The sequence below is a fragment of the Danio rerio genome, chromosome 17 (assembly GCF_049306965.1).
Source record: "Danio rerio strain Tuebingen ecotype United States chromosome 17, GRCz12tu, whole genome shotgun sequence".
In the NCBI taxonomy this organism is placed as follows: domain Eukaryota; kingdom Metazoa; phylum Chordata; class Actinopteri; order Cypriniformes; family Danionidae; genus Danio; species Danio rerio.
In genome coordinates this window covers 41602195-41614454 of record NC_133192.1, presented here as the reverse complement: position 1 = coordinate 41614454, position 12260 = coordinate 41602195, and the positions used below count along the sequence as shown (strand labels likewise).

The 12260-nt window shown below is 37.0% G+C and overlaps 1 protein-coding gene and 1 non-coding gene across 3 annotated transcripts in view; both read right to left on the bottom strand.

Annotated features, from left to right (window-relative positions):
* Positions 1-1729: 1729 nt before the first annotated feature.
* The window catches only part of eprs1 (glutamyl-prolyl-tRNA synthetase 1), a 42471-nt gene continuing 31940 nt past the window's right edge, over positions 1730-12260 (bottom strand). For both annotated transcript variants that reach the window (XM_009293210.5, NM_001288652.1), the window contains 12 exons: positions 9337-9388; positions 9047-9256; positions 8091-8163; positions 7905-7984; positions 7717-7818; positions 7463-7618; positions 5492-5689; positions 5239-5412; positions 4995-5155; positions 4828-4906; positions 4674-4738; positions 1730-2165 (listed from right to left, as the gene is read on the bottom strand). In XM_009293210.5, the coding sequence (XP_009291485.1) occupies positions 2015-2165; positions 4674-4738; positions 4828-4906; positions 4995-5155; positions 5239-5412; positions 5492-5689; positions 7463-7618; positions 7717-7818; positions 7905-7984; positions 8091-8163; positions 9047-9256; positions 9337-9388 (1501 nt within the window). In that variant the 3' untranslated portion in view covers positions 1730-2014. The remainder of the gene's footprint in view (positions 2166-4673; positions 4739-4827; positions 4907-4994; positions 5156-5238; positions 5413-5491; positions 5690-7462; positions 7619-7716; positions 7819-7904; positions 7985-8090; positions 8164-9046; positions 9257-9336; positions 9389-12260) is intronic.
* On the bottom strand, positions 9461-9594 carry LOC137488205 (small nucleolar RNA SNORA47). The gene has a single exon (XR_011007146.1). It is a non-coding gene; the product is annotated as a small nucleolar RNA SNORA47 (small nucleolar RNA).

The following is a 12260-nucleotide window of genomic DNA, read 5'->3' as shown; positions in this document are numbered from 1 at the left end:
TTGAAATTTCCGCTTATTACAATACATGTAAAAAAAAAAAAAAAAAAAAAAAAAAATATATATATATATATATATATATATATATATATATATATATATATATATATATATATATATAGTACAACTTTTTATATTATAGATACAATTTTCATATTCAAAATTGACTGGATCAAAGACAAATTTTGTTCACTTCCTTCAAGAGGCTAAGTACTACTGCACAAGTTTGGAAAACGTTGTTAATAAAAAAAGCAAAGACTTGTAATATTCTTAAGGAATATAAGATTTTTAATTACTAAATGTTTTTTATGTACACTCTGGCATATCTTTTTGTATATTACTGTATTTGTTGTTAATATTAACAGTAAAAAAGTAAATATAATGAGATGTACAAAGAAATAATTAAATTACATTTTCCAATGAGACTTGGTAATAAAAAGCATTAGCAAGTATATTTTTTATTCTGCAAACACAACTTCGCCTTTGATTTACGCATGATGTTTATTAATATTGTGCAGCCCTAAACACTTTAAATTATAAGTATAGAGTATAATCCACATATCGTGTTGCATGTTCTACATTCACTTTTGATTATCTTAATTTAGAATTACTGACTTTGTATATTTAGCATTTTACTAAACTAATCTGTAAACAAACTCATTCCAGAGTTAGTAGATTCAAGACTGGTAACAATTAATGTTTATACAATATCACAGTTTCATTTTAATACAGTTTCATTAAAAATAATATCATAACTTTCTGCAATCATCAGTTTGAAAAGAGACTCAAGTTCAGAAACAAAGTTTAGACAAACTGGAGAAGGCACACAATTTAACCTTCACCGGCGCTATTGGATTCGGTCATCGGCTGATATTGATCCATGATAAACGACGAGCCCATATTTCCCACAAAAAATAAACACCACTAAATTTACAAAAAAATAATATGGTGAAAGTAGATGTAATGCAGGGTTCGGTCCTGGAGGTCTGGTGTCCTGCAGATTTTAGCTCCAACCCTAATCAGACACACCTGGGCTAGCTAATCAAGCTCTTAGCCTACTAGGCTTTCTTGAAACATAATTGCTGGTGTGCTGAGGCAAGTTGGAGCTAAAATCTTCAGGAAACCGGACCCCCAGGACCAAGTTTGAGAACCCCTGAGGTAGAGTGAACACTAGCTGATTAAGTACTTGCTCAAATTATTTTTAGATTATTAGTTAATTTCCGTGTGAAGGAAAAAAACTTTACTATGTTTAATTAATCGTTGTTCCTAACACATATTCACTTCAGGAAAAAATAGCATGGAGTTCTGGTGGTTAAAGAAGCTGATACCATGGAAAATATTAACACAGCAGATGACAATCTCACTGAGGAGCAGGAGGATGAGATCTTATCTTCTTCCAGATTGCCTAGTAAGGTGCTTTGACACATTAACACATCAGCACTTTAACTGCATGTGATATGAAATCACACGTACGCCTATCACCATGCTAAACCAGCAGCATTCCTAGATCACCATTACACCTACAGGTTTGTAGAGCAGGCACTTCACCCACTTCTCCTCTTCCCCTGATGTGCCATCGCTCTGGAACAGGGTAAATCTACACTCAAACCACATGATCTTATTCCTTTACTCTAGCGTTCAATCTCTATGCTCCCAAGCAACTTACAATTCACAAAGCGTTTCTTAATTCTGAATGTAAACAGAGCAAATAATTCTCAAAGATCACAGAAAATAATAGAAATGAAGAATCCCTTTATTACAGATAATGTTTAGTTTATTACAATGGTCAGACATTTATTTAGGACAAAGATGTGCAAAGGTTTAGTACAGCATCTAAACATCTAAACTCAGCCCAACACCCACATGCCGGTCAGCTATTAAACCTGTGGCCAGAAAAATAGAGGGGATTCCTCTAAAATATATTAAAAAAGCATTATTTTTGAGTGGCTAGAGATGATGACAGAGGTCTTAGAGTTATCCTGCAAGTGCATTTAATAATAAGTTTGAGCACGTGGTTTTAGTAACTGCGACCGAACAGCGTGTAGTATTGAGCGGGCTCTTTGCCGCTGACACACATCTGACCGGCCTGGAGATTCTTTAAGGGTTTGAAGGGGATACACAGACTCTTGGCTCCCATTGAAGGAGCACCAGGCTCCAGGTCTTGATCCCTGAAGGCACAGGAAATAAAGAGTGCGTTAAAGGTAACATCTTTTTCTTTCCGTTTTGTCCTTCTGCTCACATGGAGACGGGGAAGAACAAAGCATTTTGAAAACACTTTCCACAGTGGATAAATTTGATATTACATTTGTTAACGTATATAACTGATACTAACACCAACAATTTATTTCACACAGAATTGATAAACAGAGATAATAAATTGTTTTTATAAAGTACAATCTATAAAATAAAATAAAAAAATACCATGGTTACTATTTTTGGATCTATACTACAACATAGCTGACTTTAAGGCATGAGTATCATTAAGGTTTTAACAGTATTACTACTTTCAGGACTCATACACATTTTTACTACAAAAATGTTATGCCTTTTCCTGGACTTTCAAGTCAATTTTCATGACCTAATGTTTAATACAATGTCGACATAAAGATGGTAAATCATAAGAAAAACTATGAGCGTTCAAATTTATTACAGCATATGATAAAACACGCAATAATCACTTTAGTTTAAATTGATTTTTATATTTATGTAAAAATAGATGCTTACACAGCACTAATGATGTGAGATCATGTTTTTGGCCAAGAAAAAAAGTAAAAACAACTAACCTTCATTCCAATATACAGATATTTCTCAAACTAATTTTAGATAATCTTAATAGTTTGTTAAACTAGTAATAATAAGCAAAACGACTTTTATTGTAAAGCCGCAATCACATTGAACTTTCGCTTCATAGACTTTTATTCATAGGCATGCGAATGCAGCAGACCAGAAACGCAAGCACGTGCGACATGTTTCGCATTTCACTGCATTCGTAAGTTCAAGCTTGGTGAATTCTTACCAGTGAAATCGCATCACGTGATTGCGTTAGACCAATAAAAGATCATTTTGAACAAGAAATTTAAAATATGGAGCAATCATATTTTCATATTTCAGCCCCTTTTCACATACGACAGAATTTTGTAGCACAAGCTCTAGTGTGGCCGCAGCTTAAGTCACTTTGGACAAAAACGTCTGCTAAATGACTAAATGTAAATATACTTTCCATGACGTTTTCAAAGCCTTGTGGGTTTTTCTGTTTTTCCAAAACAGAATATAGCCTATCTGAGTTACAAAATGCAGTTAAACAATCAGTTGTGGTTAATGTTTATGATTTATCATTAACACATTCACATAAACAAGTTAACTTTGTTTGGGATTAAAAGTAATACAGTTTTGAAGCTTGCAATGTAAAAATAAGCTGTTTTATCATTTTTAATGAGTATAGTTTATAATTTATCATTTATTGGAAATTCAGTGATGTAAAAGCATTTTTAATGTTCAAGATTTATTTAACCGAATGAGTGAGTTTATTAAACTATTAATATTATCCTAATTTAGAGAGACCTTATGTGATTGACTGCTAGCATACAGATGTGGATGATGTAAAGTTAGTAGCCAAGCATTCAAAGCCTTTGCATTTGCCTGTCTGCAGGGCATTGTCTGTGTTTACTCAGGGATATACAACCATATTCTTGACCGTTAAGTTCTCTCCGCCACCATCACTCTATTAAGCGCAAGTTGACTAAAAGCTGACGAGTCCACGAGCGGTGTGTGTTGCGAGTCTCATGTTGTGTGTGCTTGGCATGAACAAGCTCCGTGTACATGCTGATTTAAACTTTCGCCGTATAGCCCAGAACTTTAAAGGCTTTTATACTTGACGCGCTCGCTGTTGTACTATTGGACGAACATTTGTTATGTTAGATCGCCAACAGTGCAGACAAATAACAAAAACGCCAAAGTGCAAAAGGTTGGTGAGTTAAATTATGCTGCTATAGGTAACATTTATTTAGCAATAATTCTCCAGTATCGATAGCAAACCAGTTTACGTCAAAGCTTATCGATACTTCTGTCTTTTATAGTTGGTTACCGGTACCAGTTTTGGTACCCATACCTGCCCACTTTATATTCTAGAAAGGCCTGATTGTGGAGATTACCATTTATGAGTGTTTTGCAATGAAAATTGGTTTCAAGCCTGTGTAATGCTGCATTCACACCAAAAGCAGAAGAAGCGTTAAGCGGCCTCGGTTCAGTCGTAAGCACCTCTGCAAGCTTCCATCATCCAATTTAAGATTCTGGAGCAGTATATGAACTCATGGAGCAGGGTGCACCTCCAAAAGGATCTAGTGGACTCAGACATGGCTTCAAATAAATCAACAGTGTTTTTCAACCTTTATAAAGCACATAAACAGCTACTTTCTCAATAAAATCCATGTTAGCCATTTAGCAATTAAGCCAGAGTCACTGGGCAGACAGAAGTCCTGCCCGTGAAGCGAATCCGCGTTTATTGTAAGGTGGATTTGCGAATGAAGCGAGTAAAATCAAAATGTTCCCACGTATATTTACGTGTGATTAGCACAATTTATCAGAGCATGCCGCATCTGGCGTAAACACAGAGTTAGAAAAATTGCGTAATAGTTATTTGTGAATAACAACACAAGAAATGGAGAAATTGGTCTTACTTGGCGGTGGTTTTCTTAATCCAGTCCTCACATTCAATGCCTCCACAGAAGGGAATCTGTACAATCTGTGACAAAATAACATAAATTAGGCATATTCCTGATTCCTTTGATGGTAAAAGTGTTAAAAGTCTTAAAGATTAAACGGTTCACTTACTCTCCCCTGGTCCAGATCTTTCTGGAATTGTTCCATCGTATCAGCCACAACCATGTGTTTGTTCAAATCATCAGAGGCCCTGTGATGAAAAAACAATGCTTAATTGTTCTGCATCAGACAGAAACGCTGACATGAGAAGATCTAGAAAGCAGGTGTTTTCTTCAGACCGTTTGAAGAGGTTATTCTGGATCTCCTCCAGAAGGTTTGGGATTTTCTTCTCTGCGTCAGCCTCCTTCACTGTGATCTTCTCTCCAGTGTCTCTTCTTACAGCTACAAACTGGCCCTGCTTCAAGTCCTTTGGACCGACCTCAAACCGTATTGGCACACCCTGCATTCATACACAACAGGATGTCAGACATAAAACCGTTAAACATCGATGCGATCACACTGAGAGATGAACAACCTCCATACCTTCAGCTCCCAGTGATTGAACTTCCATCCAGGTGAATAGTTGTCCCGCAGATCAGCCTTAACCCTGATGTCAGCCTTCTGAAGTCTGGAAAGGTATTTGGAGCACTGGTCCAACAGAAGATCTTTTTCCGCTTCAGGCAAAGTGGCTGTGATGCCACAAGGTATGATGATGACCTGACAATCAGAGCGTGAGTTTGCATTTATCATTACGATTCATTCTAAACCAGAAGAAAAGGCTGGATCTCCAAGGTACCTGTAGACATGCTACTCTGGGTGGCAGCACCAGACCCATGTTGTCTCCATGAACCATCGTCAGGACTCCAATGGTGCGTGTGGTGATTCCCCAAGAGTTCTGATAGGCCAGCTGCTTCTCGCCTGGTTTCTTAGGGTCTTCAAAAACGATTTCAAACATTCTGGAGAAGTTCTGGCCCAGGTGATGAGATGTGGCACCCTGAGGGAATGATAGAGAGGGGTTTAGATCAGTGTTTCTCAACCACGTTACTGGAGGACCTCCAACACTGCATGTTTTGGATGTTTCCTTTGTTTGTCACACCCATTACAGGTCTTTCAGTTTCTGCTAATTAGCTGATGATCTGAATCAGGAGTGTTTGGTAAATGAGACATGGGAAACGTGCAGAGCTGGTGGTCCTCCAGGAACGTGGTTGAGAAACACTGATTTAGATCCTACAAGTTCTCTTACACATTCCATCGGAATATTCTTTAAGACTTTTACACACTACAGGGTTGTTTCATAGTTTCTAGAACTACTGGTGGAAGTACCCACTTTTTTGCATGTTTGTACGGCAGGAACTGGGAATGATTTTAGTTAGTGTTATTTTGTATCCTCCTACTTTCAGGGTTTCTGCAGGTTTCACCAATCAATATAACAACCTTTTTAAGACCATTATGAATACATTTTCAGACGTACACTTGGCTAAATACTTAGTATTTATCTTATGGCCAGGTTGGATCGATGGAAAATATTTTACTTGACTAATATTTTTTTTAATGAGTAATGTTTTAGCCTCATATTTTAAATACTGTGTCAAAACAAGCAAGCTCTAGTTGACAAGTTTTAAAAACTATAATAAAGTAAATGTATGCACAATAGTGTGTCCTAGTCAGTGTCCTCACCATGTAGCTATAAACACATGGAGAACTTATATTCTTAAGTTATTTAAAGGAAGACAAATTCAATAGTAAATAGTGTTAATGAATAAAAGCATTGTTTATTGAGATGGATTGTTGGGAATTGGATGCGTGTCAGCCCGATTGGGTATACTCCCATTACATGGAGGTAGGAAAATTAAGAACTGTTTAAAATGATTTAAGACTTACAACACAATATTTCAGTAAATTTAGGACTTTAAGGGCTAAAATTCTGTTTTTAAAATTTATGACATTTTAAAACTTTAAGACCCTGCAGACAATCTGTACTTTAGAATAAACAGAAACTGTACTGCATTTTGGCTGACTTCAATGAAAACATGTTAAAGGAGTACAAAGCAAATTTTGCCAACTGATGTTAATATATGACAAGCACAATACAAAAATCCCAAACCAAACAGGAACTCTGCCATTTTTTGACATTACTAGACACACCCCTTACTGCTGATTGCCTGATTAAAGTTTGTTTTGGCACCAATCGATACTGACATTTTTAAAACATCCGTTTCCTGGTAAAAATTTAGCAATGCACTGATGGATCGGCTGATAGGCAGAGCTTCAAATGCTCCACTGTATCTGTTTTTACTGCTTGGTGAACAGTCAACTCTACAATCAAGGTGACATTTGTTGACCATGTAAACAGTGAAAGAATGTGCTTAGCATCACACAAATGTCAGTATAAATTGGTACCCAAGTCACTAATTTTGACAACTCTAGGTCTGACACATTTGCCAAAGGTGTTTTTCAAATATTATTTAGTGCACTTTTATTATCAGGTATAAAACAGGCACTCTGCCCGCTGTACTCTTGTCTGTTGTTGTTTGCAGCATTTCAAGAACAACAGGCATGTCTGGTCTAAAAAAAATGTAAGCAATTACAGCAAATAATAAGCAAAAATATTCATAAAGATGCCAAACTGTTCCACTGTCCTACTTGCATGCATTGTTAAGATATCATGGAATAATAAAAAGCGGTAGTGCTGCTTTTAATAATTGTCTTGAGACATGCTGTAGATTCTGGCCATAGCAAAAACACAAACAACGTTTCAAAGGCTCACCTGAATAGCTCTGCCGCTTGCTGAGATGAAAGCCTCCACAGTGGTGGTGTAGTCTCCTCCTGCAAACTTCTCTTTCTCTGTTTTCCTGCCTTTAACCACAGGGATGGCCATCAGCTCCTCGTATACCCGAGCATACAGATCCAGAATCTGCAAAACCTGTGGACATGGACAAAAAGAGCGGAAGGTTCAGAAACATGGCACAACCAGAATACAAATAGCAACTTATGAGCGAGGCGTGATAAAACACATCTAACCTCCTCTGTAGCTTCCTCTTTCGTGGCGAATGCAGTGTGTCCCTCCTGCCAAAGAAACTCTCGGGTCCTCAGAAATGGCTGCGGATGCTTGAACTCCCAGCGCTAAAAAAAGCAAGAAAAGGAATGAATGAATGCATGCACCCCTCTATTTTAGCAATAATTGAGGTATCACTGAGGCTGAATCTGACCACGACGTTGCACCACTGGTTGAGTTTGATTGGCAGGTCTCTGTGCGACTGAACCCACTTGGCATAAGCAGGATACATCACTGCAGCAACGCAAGCAGAAAAGGAATTCATGAAAATGTATTAATGGAAATAAATATATTTATATAGGAGATGAGAATGCAGTCACACTCATATACAACTGCTTACCGGTTTCGCTAGTAGGACGCACAGCGATGGGCTCCGCCAGCTCAGTCTTTCCTGATCTCGTCACCCAAGCAACCTAAAGACATTTGATAAGAGCTGTCATTCATATTATATTTACCTGTTACCCACATTAATGAGCCCTAAATAGCACCTTAATAATTTCATTCTTTCCACTTTGTAATATATATTCTTATCTGATACACTGAGATGCTACAAACAAATTTACTTTATCATATAATTAGATTAGATGCATTATAATAAACACTAGTGTAAATGCACAATATTATCCTTTATGAGTCTTTTATGTGATCAGGTTATTAAAATAAATCAATATTTTTCAAGTCTGTATAAGCCTTTGTAAGTGTCAGCTTAGAAAATGTCTCTTTTGTGTAAACACCCTTAAAAAACTGCGTATTTAATATATTTATTCATTTATTTTTGTAAACCAATTATTAAGCCTTTAATAGCACAGAGACATTAAACATCTTACCTCCATAATATATATTGATCTGTTTTAAATATTTATTAACATGTTTATTTAATAACTAAAACACCAAGTACTAGTACTAACATCTTATTACTAATTACTACTAAAAGTGTTACTGCTGTCAAGTAGCATTTTAAAATGAATGAAAATTGTCCAATCACAGAATTACATTGCTTAGTACAGCCAAGCATTAATCACATTCATTTCTGTTGAGCTTTAGAATGCAGTATCTATTAAGAAGCATTAAGTTCAGCCACTGCTGAAAATGCCATGGTTTCTTTTGTATCTGACTGAATTCTCAACACATTTTTTTTTACTGTAAATGTGCTGAAACCAGATAGCAGACTCTTTTCATCTACACTGATTATATTGTTGTTGTTTTTTTTAATGGTTTGTCAGAATATGATGTGCCATAACAAAAATGTGCAGAAAACAAGTAGCTTGCTCTTGACTATACTTCACAGTTATTTACCTCAGGTGCAAAATCAGCAATGTGCGTTTTCTCCTTCTCCAATGCAGCCTGAGACACAAACATGGGGAAGTAGCAGTTCTCCACACCCAGCTTCTTGATCTCTCGGTCAAAGAATTCTTTGATGGCGTCCCAGATAGAATAAGACCAGGGCCTCAACACGTAACAGCCGCTGACATCATAGTACTCGATCATCTCAGCCTTCGTGATCACCTGAATAAAGCAAATACACCTCAACCATAAGAAATCTGCTAATATTAAAGCTCCTTTTTATTAAATGAAGAAGTGTGTACCTGTGAGTACCAATCAGCCAGGTTCTCCTCTTTCTTTGCCTCCAGTCCTAACCTAAGTTTAAAAAATACAAAATAGCCTATTGAGATCCTGTTTTACCTAAAAGACAACCTGATATCTTTTAGAAAACTGTTCATAGACACAGCTTACAATCTGAAAAAAGAAGTCAGACTGAACAGACTGTATTTGTGGTTTACTCTTGGAGGACATAACCAGTTTTGTCAGTACTAAAATCACTGCAAAACTTTCTCAAGCCTCCATTCACAACTTCAAAACCTTGTTAAAAAAGGCATTTGACACCATGTGCCATCTGGTTTAGCTACTGAAACCAATATAGATCAGAATGTAAATTTCAGTGCCTCATTTTGGTGCCACTTAAAAGCCTGACCTGTCAAATAAAGATAAATAGAGGATTAGAAAAATGTGTCATTATACATAAATTAATTAACTGGGTACAATTTAAATCAGTAATCCATACTGATAAATCTGTTATTCGTAATTATTGTTAAATTATTGTTAAAGGACCAAAAGCCTTTCTGTTTTTAAATTAGTCTTAAAGGGGTGGTCCACTACAATAACGTATTTTAAACTTTAGTTGATGTGTAATGTAGCTGTGTGAACAAACAACATCTCTGATTGTGATATGCTTGAAGGTCAATGCAAAGGGAGACATTGGCTTTTACAGAGTTAGCTTAGCAAAGCTTACAGCAAACAAAGTTTGGGGACTACAAAAAAAATACATATAAGTCCGGATTAGTGAGATCACAAACGCTTCAGGTTATGCACATTCACCACGGACGTAAACCTCTGCAGCCAGAGGCGCTATAATGTAGCAGAGAAAGCTAAAATGCCATCTAACACTGCTATTTTCACAGAGCTTCTTCTGTTTCTGTATTTGGGCTTCCAAAGGACACGACACAAAGAGAGAAGTACTTACAATTTAATTTTAATTACGTTCCTGAGAATTAAAAAAAAGATATAGCTCTAGCATTTAGCAAAGGACAGCTTCCAGAATCTCTCCCATTTCAGTGCTGGATTCAGCTAAAAACTCATCCAACCATAAAAAAAGCAGCTGTGGATTGTGAGCTATGACCTGTGAGTATTTTTCAGTTGTTAAAAGTGATCTATTACATGCATAGTGTCTAGCGTTAACGGTATGTTGTAACAAGGACATAAACAATGTTATCAACGAGAAATGCTGTTTGGCACCGGTAACACTAACATTTTAGCTACAAATTCATATTTATCCGTCAAACTGCTGTATACACCCACACTCTTCACCAGCGCTGCAGTGTCTTTCTATGTAGTTGCTTTCCCTGCGTTCTACATCTCAAATAACAAACTCGCAAAAGATATGTGAACTTTTCATATTACTTTAACATGTTTATGGCCCTAATATATAAGAAAGACACTTGTCAGATTTTATTTTAGAGAGCAGACATGAGGTTCAGCTGTTTCCTTCAGGCTCACACTTTACAGAACGGCTCACACTTTACAGAACGGAGGCACATCGCGTGCTAGTGACTGGATGTGATGCTTCCTAGGGACGTGGAGCTGATCTGCAAATCACAGCACATTATGTTGGCTGACCAATCAGAGCCTCTTGAAAGCAGGGGCTCAGAGGAACTAGAAAATATTATAGTCATTTTCATGTTAGCTGAGTAGCAATATATAATTAAAGATATATGAAAAACAACCTGATTTTCTACAAATGAAGCATGAGCGCACATTGCATTGGATGTCTGTACCTGCGAGTGTATCGTGTCATCTCTGAGTGTGCAGCATTAATTCATGAGAAAGACTTGGCTCCAACCAATCAGCGCGCTCTATTGTGTATGCGGTGCAACTTCATTAATATGTACGATGACACCGAGGACTGTCTTTACCTGTTACAGTGTTCAAATGGCAGCAAGATTCCACACTGTGTTGCCAAAACAAGTGGAAAAAGAAGAATTGTTTGAAGACATGGGTCGTCAGTGTTGCGTTAATAAATGTGCTGCAACAAACGTTTTGTTTTCATTCCCTGCTATGAGAGCACAGTTGGACTCACGTCTGGATTACAGTACGCGCGGCAGAAATACGTTTGTACAGAACATTTTTTACCCAAGAGCTTTTCACATCTAGAAATGGTGAAATCCGAGTTTGCCGCTCGTCTCCTTTTAAAAAAGATGCAGTTCCAGTTGGTGTTGATTGTCCTGTCTCTACAGATTTGGTAAGTAAGCGATCAGTGGTCTTTGTTTGTTTATTCAGATGCCAAAGTTAGTTTGTATCATCAGCAGTACTCTTTCAGTGTTTAAAGACATACCCAAGTCAAAATGATTGAGTTACTAAGTTTACAGTACATTAATATCATTCTAATATTATGGACTGAAGGTCTGCTGTAAATGCTGCTCTCCAAAGACAGTTTGATTGTGAATGTAAACACCACAATCAAACTATTATTATCGTCAAGTAGAATTTTTACAGCAATTTCTGCATCTAAGTTACTAAAAATTCTGGAGGTTTTTTCTCCCATTTACCATGCGGTATCATGCATTCCATTAAAACTACACTCTTCTAGCAGTTCCTTGTATGCAATATCTTGTTTGTCACAGGGGGCGTGCATGAAATATTCCTGAATGAAAGTGAAAGTGCCAAACCGCAGTTTAAGTCCACAAATTAATAATTTGGCAAATCATTTGATTACTTATGTCTATGTAAACCGTCACTGTCTTTCTCCTGTGTCTGTGTGTTTGTTGTGCCTCTGTGGAAATCAGCGCGTGCCCAAACGGAAACTCCAATTTTTATGCAAAACCTTCCCTCTTTCCCTCCTTAGACACTCCCACCTAAACAGAGCTGGACACACCCACTTTCCTGACTTTTTCCAAACTAGAGGTGTGAAAATACCCTGTTAAGATGGGGGATTCGTGGCCCTTTAAAAGTACAC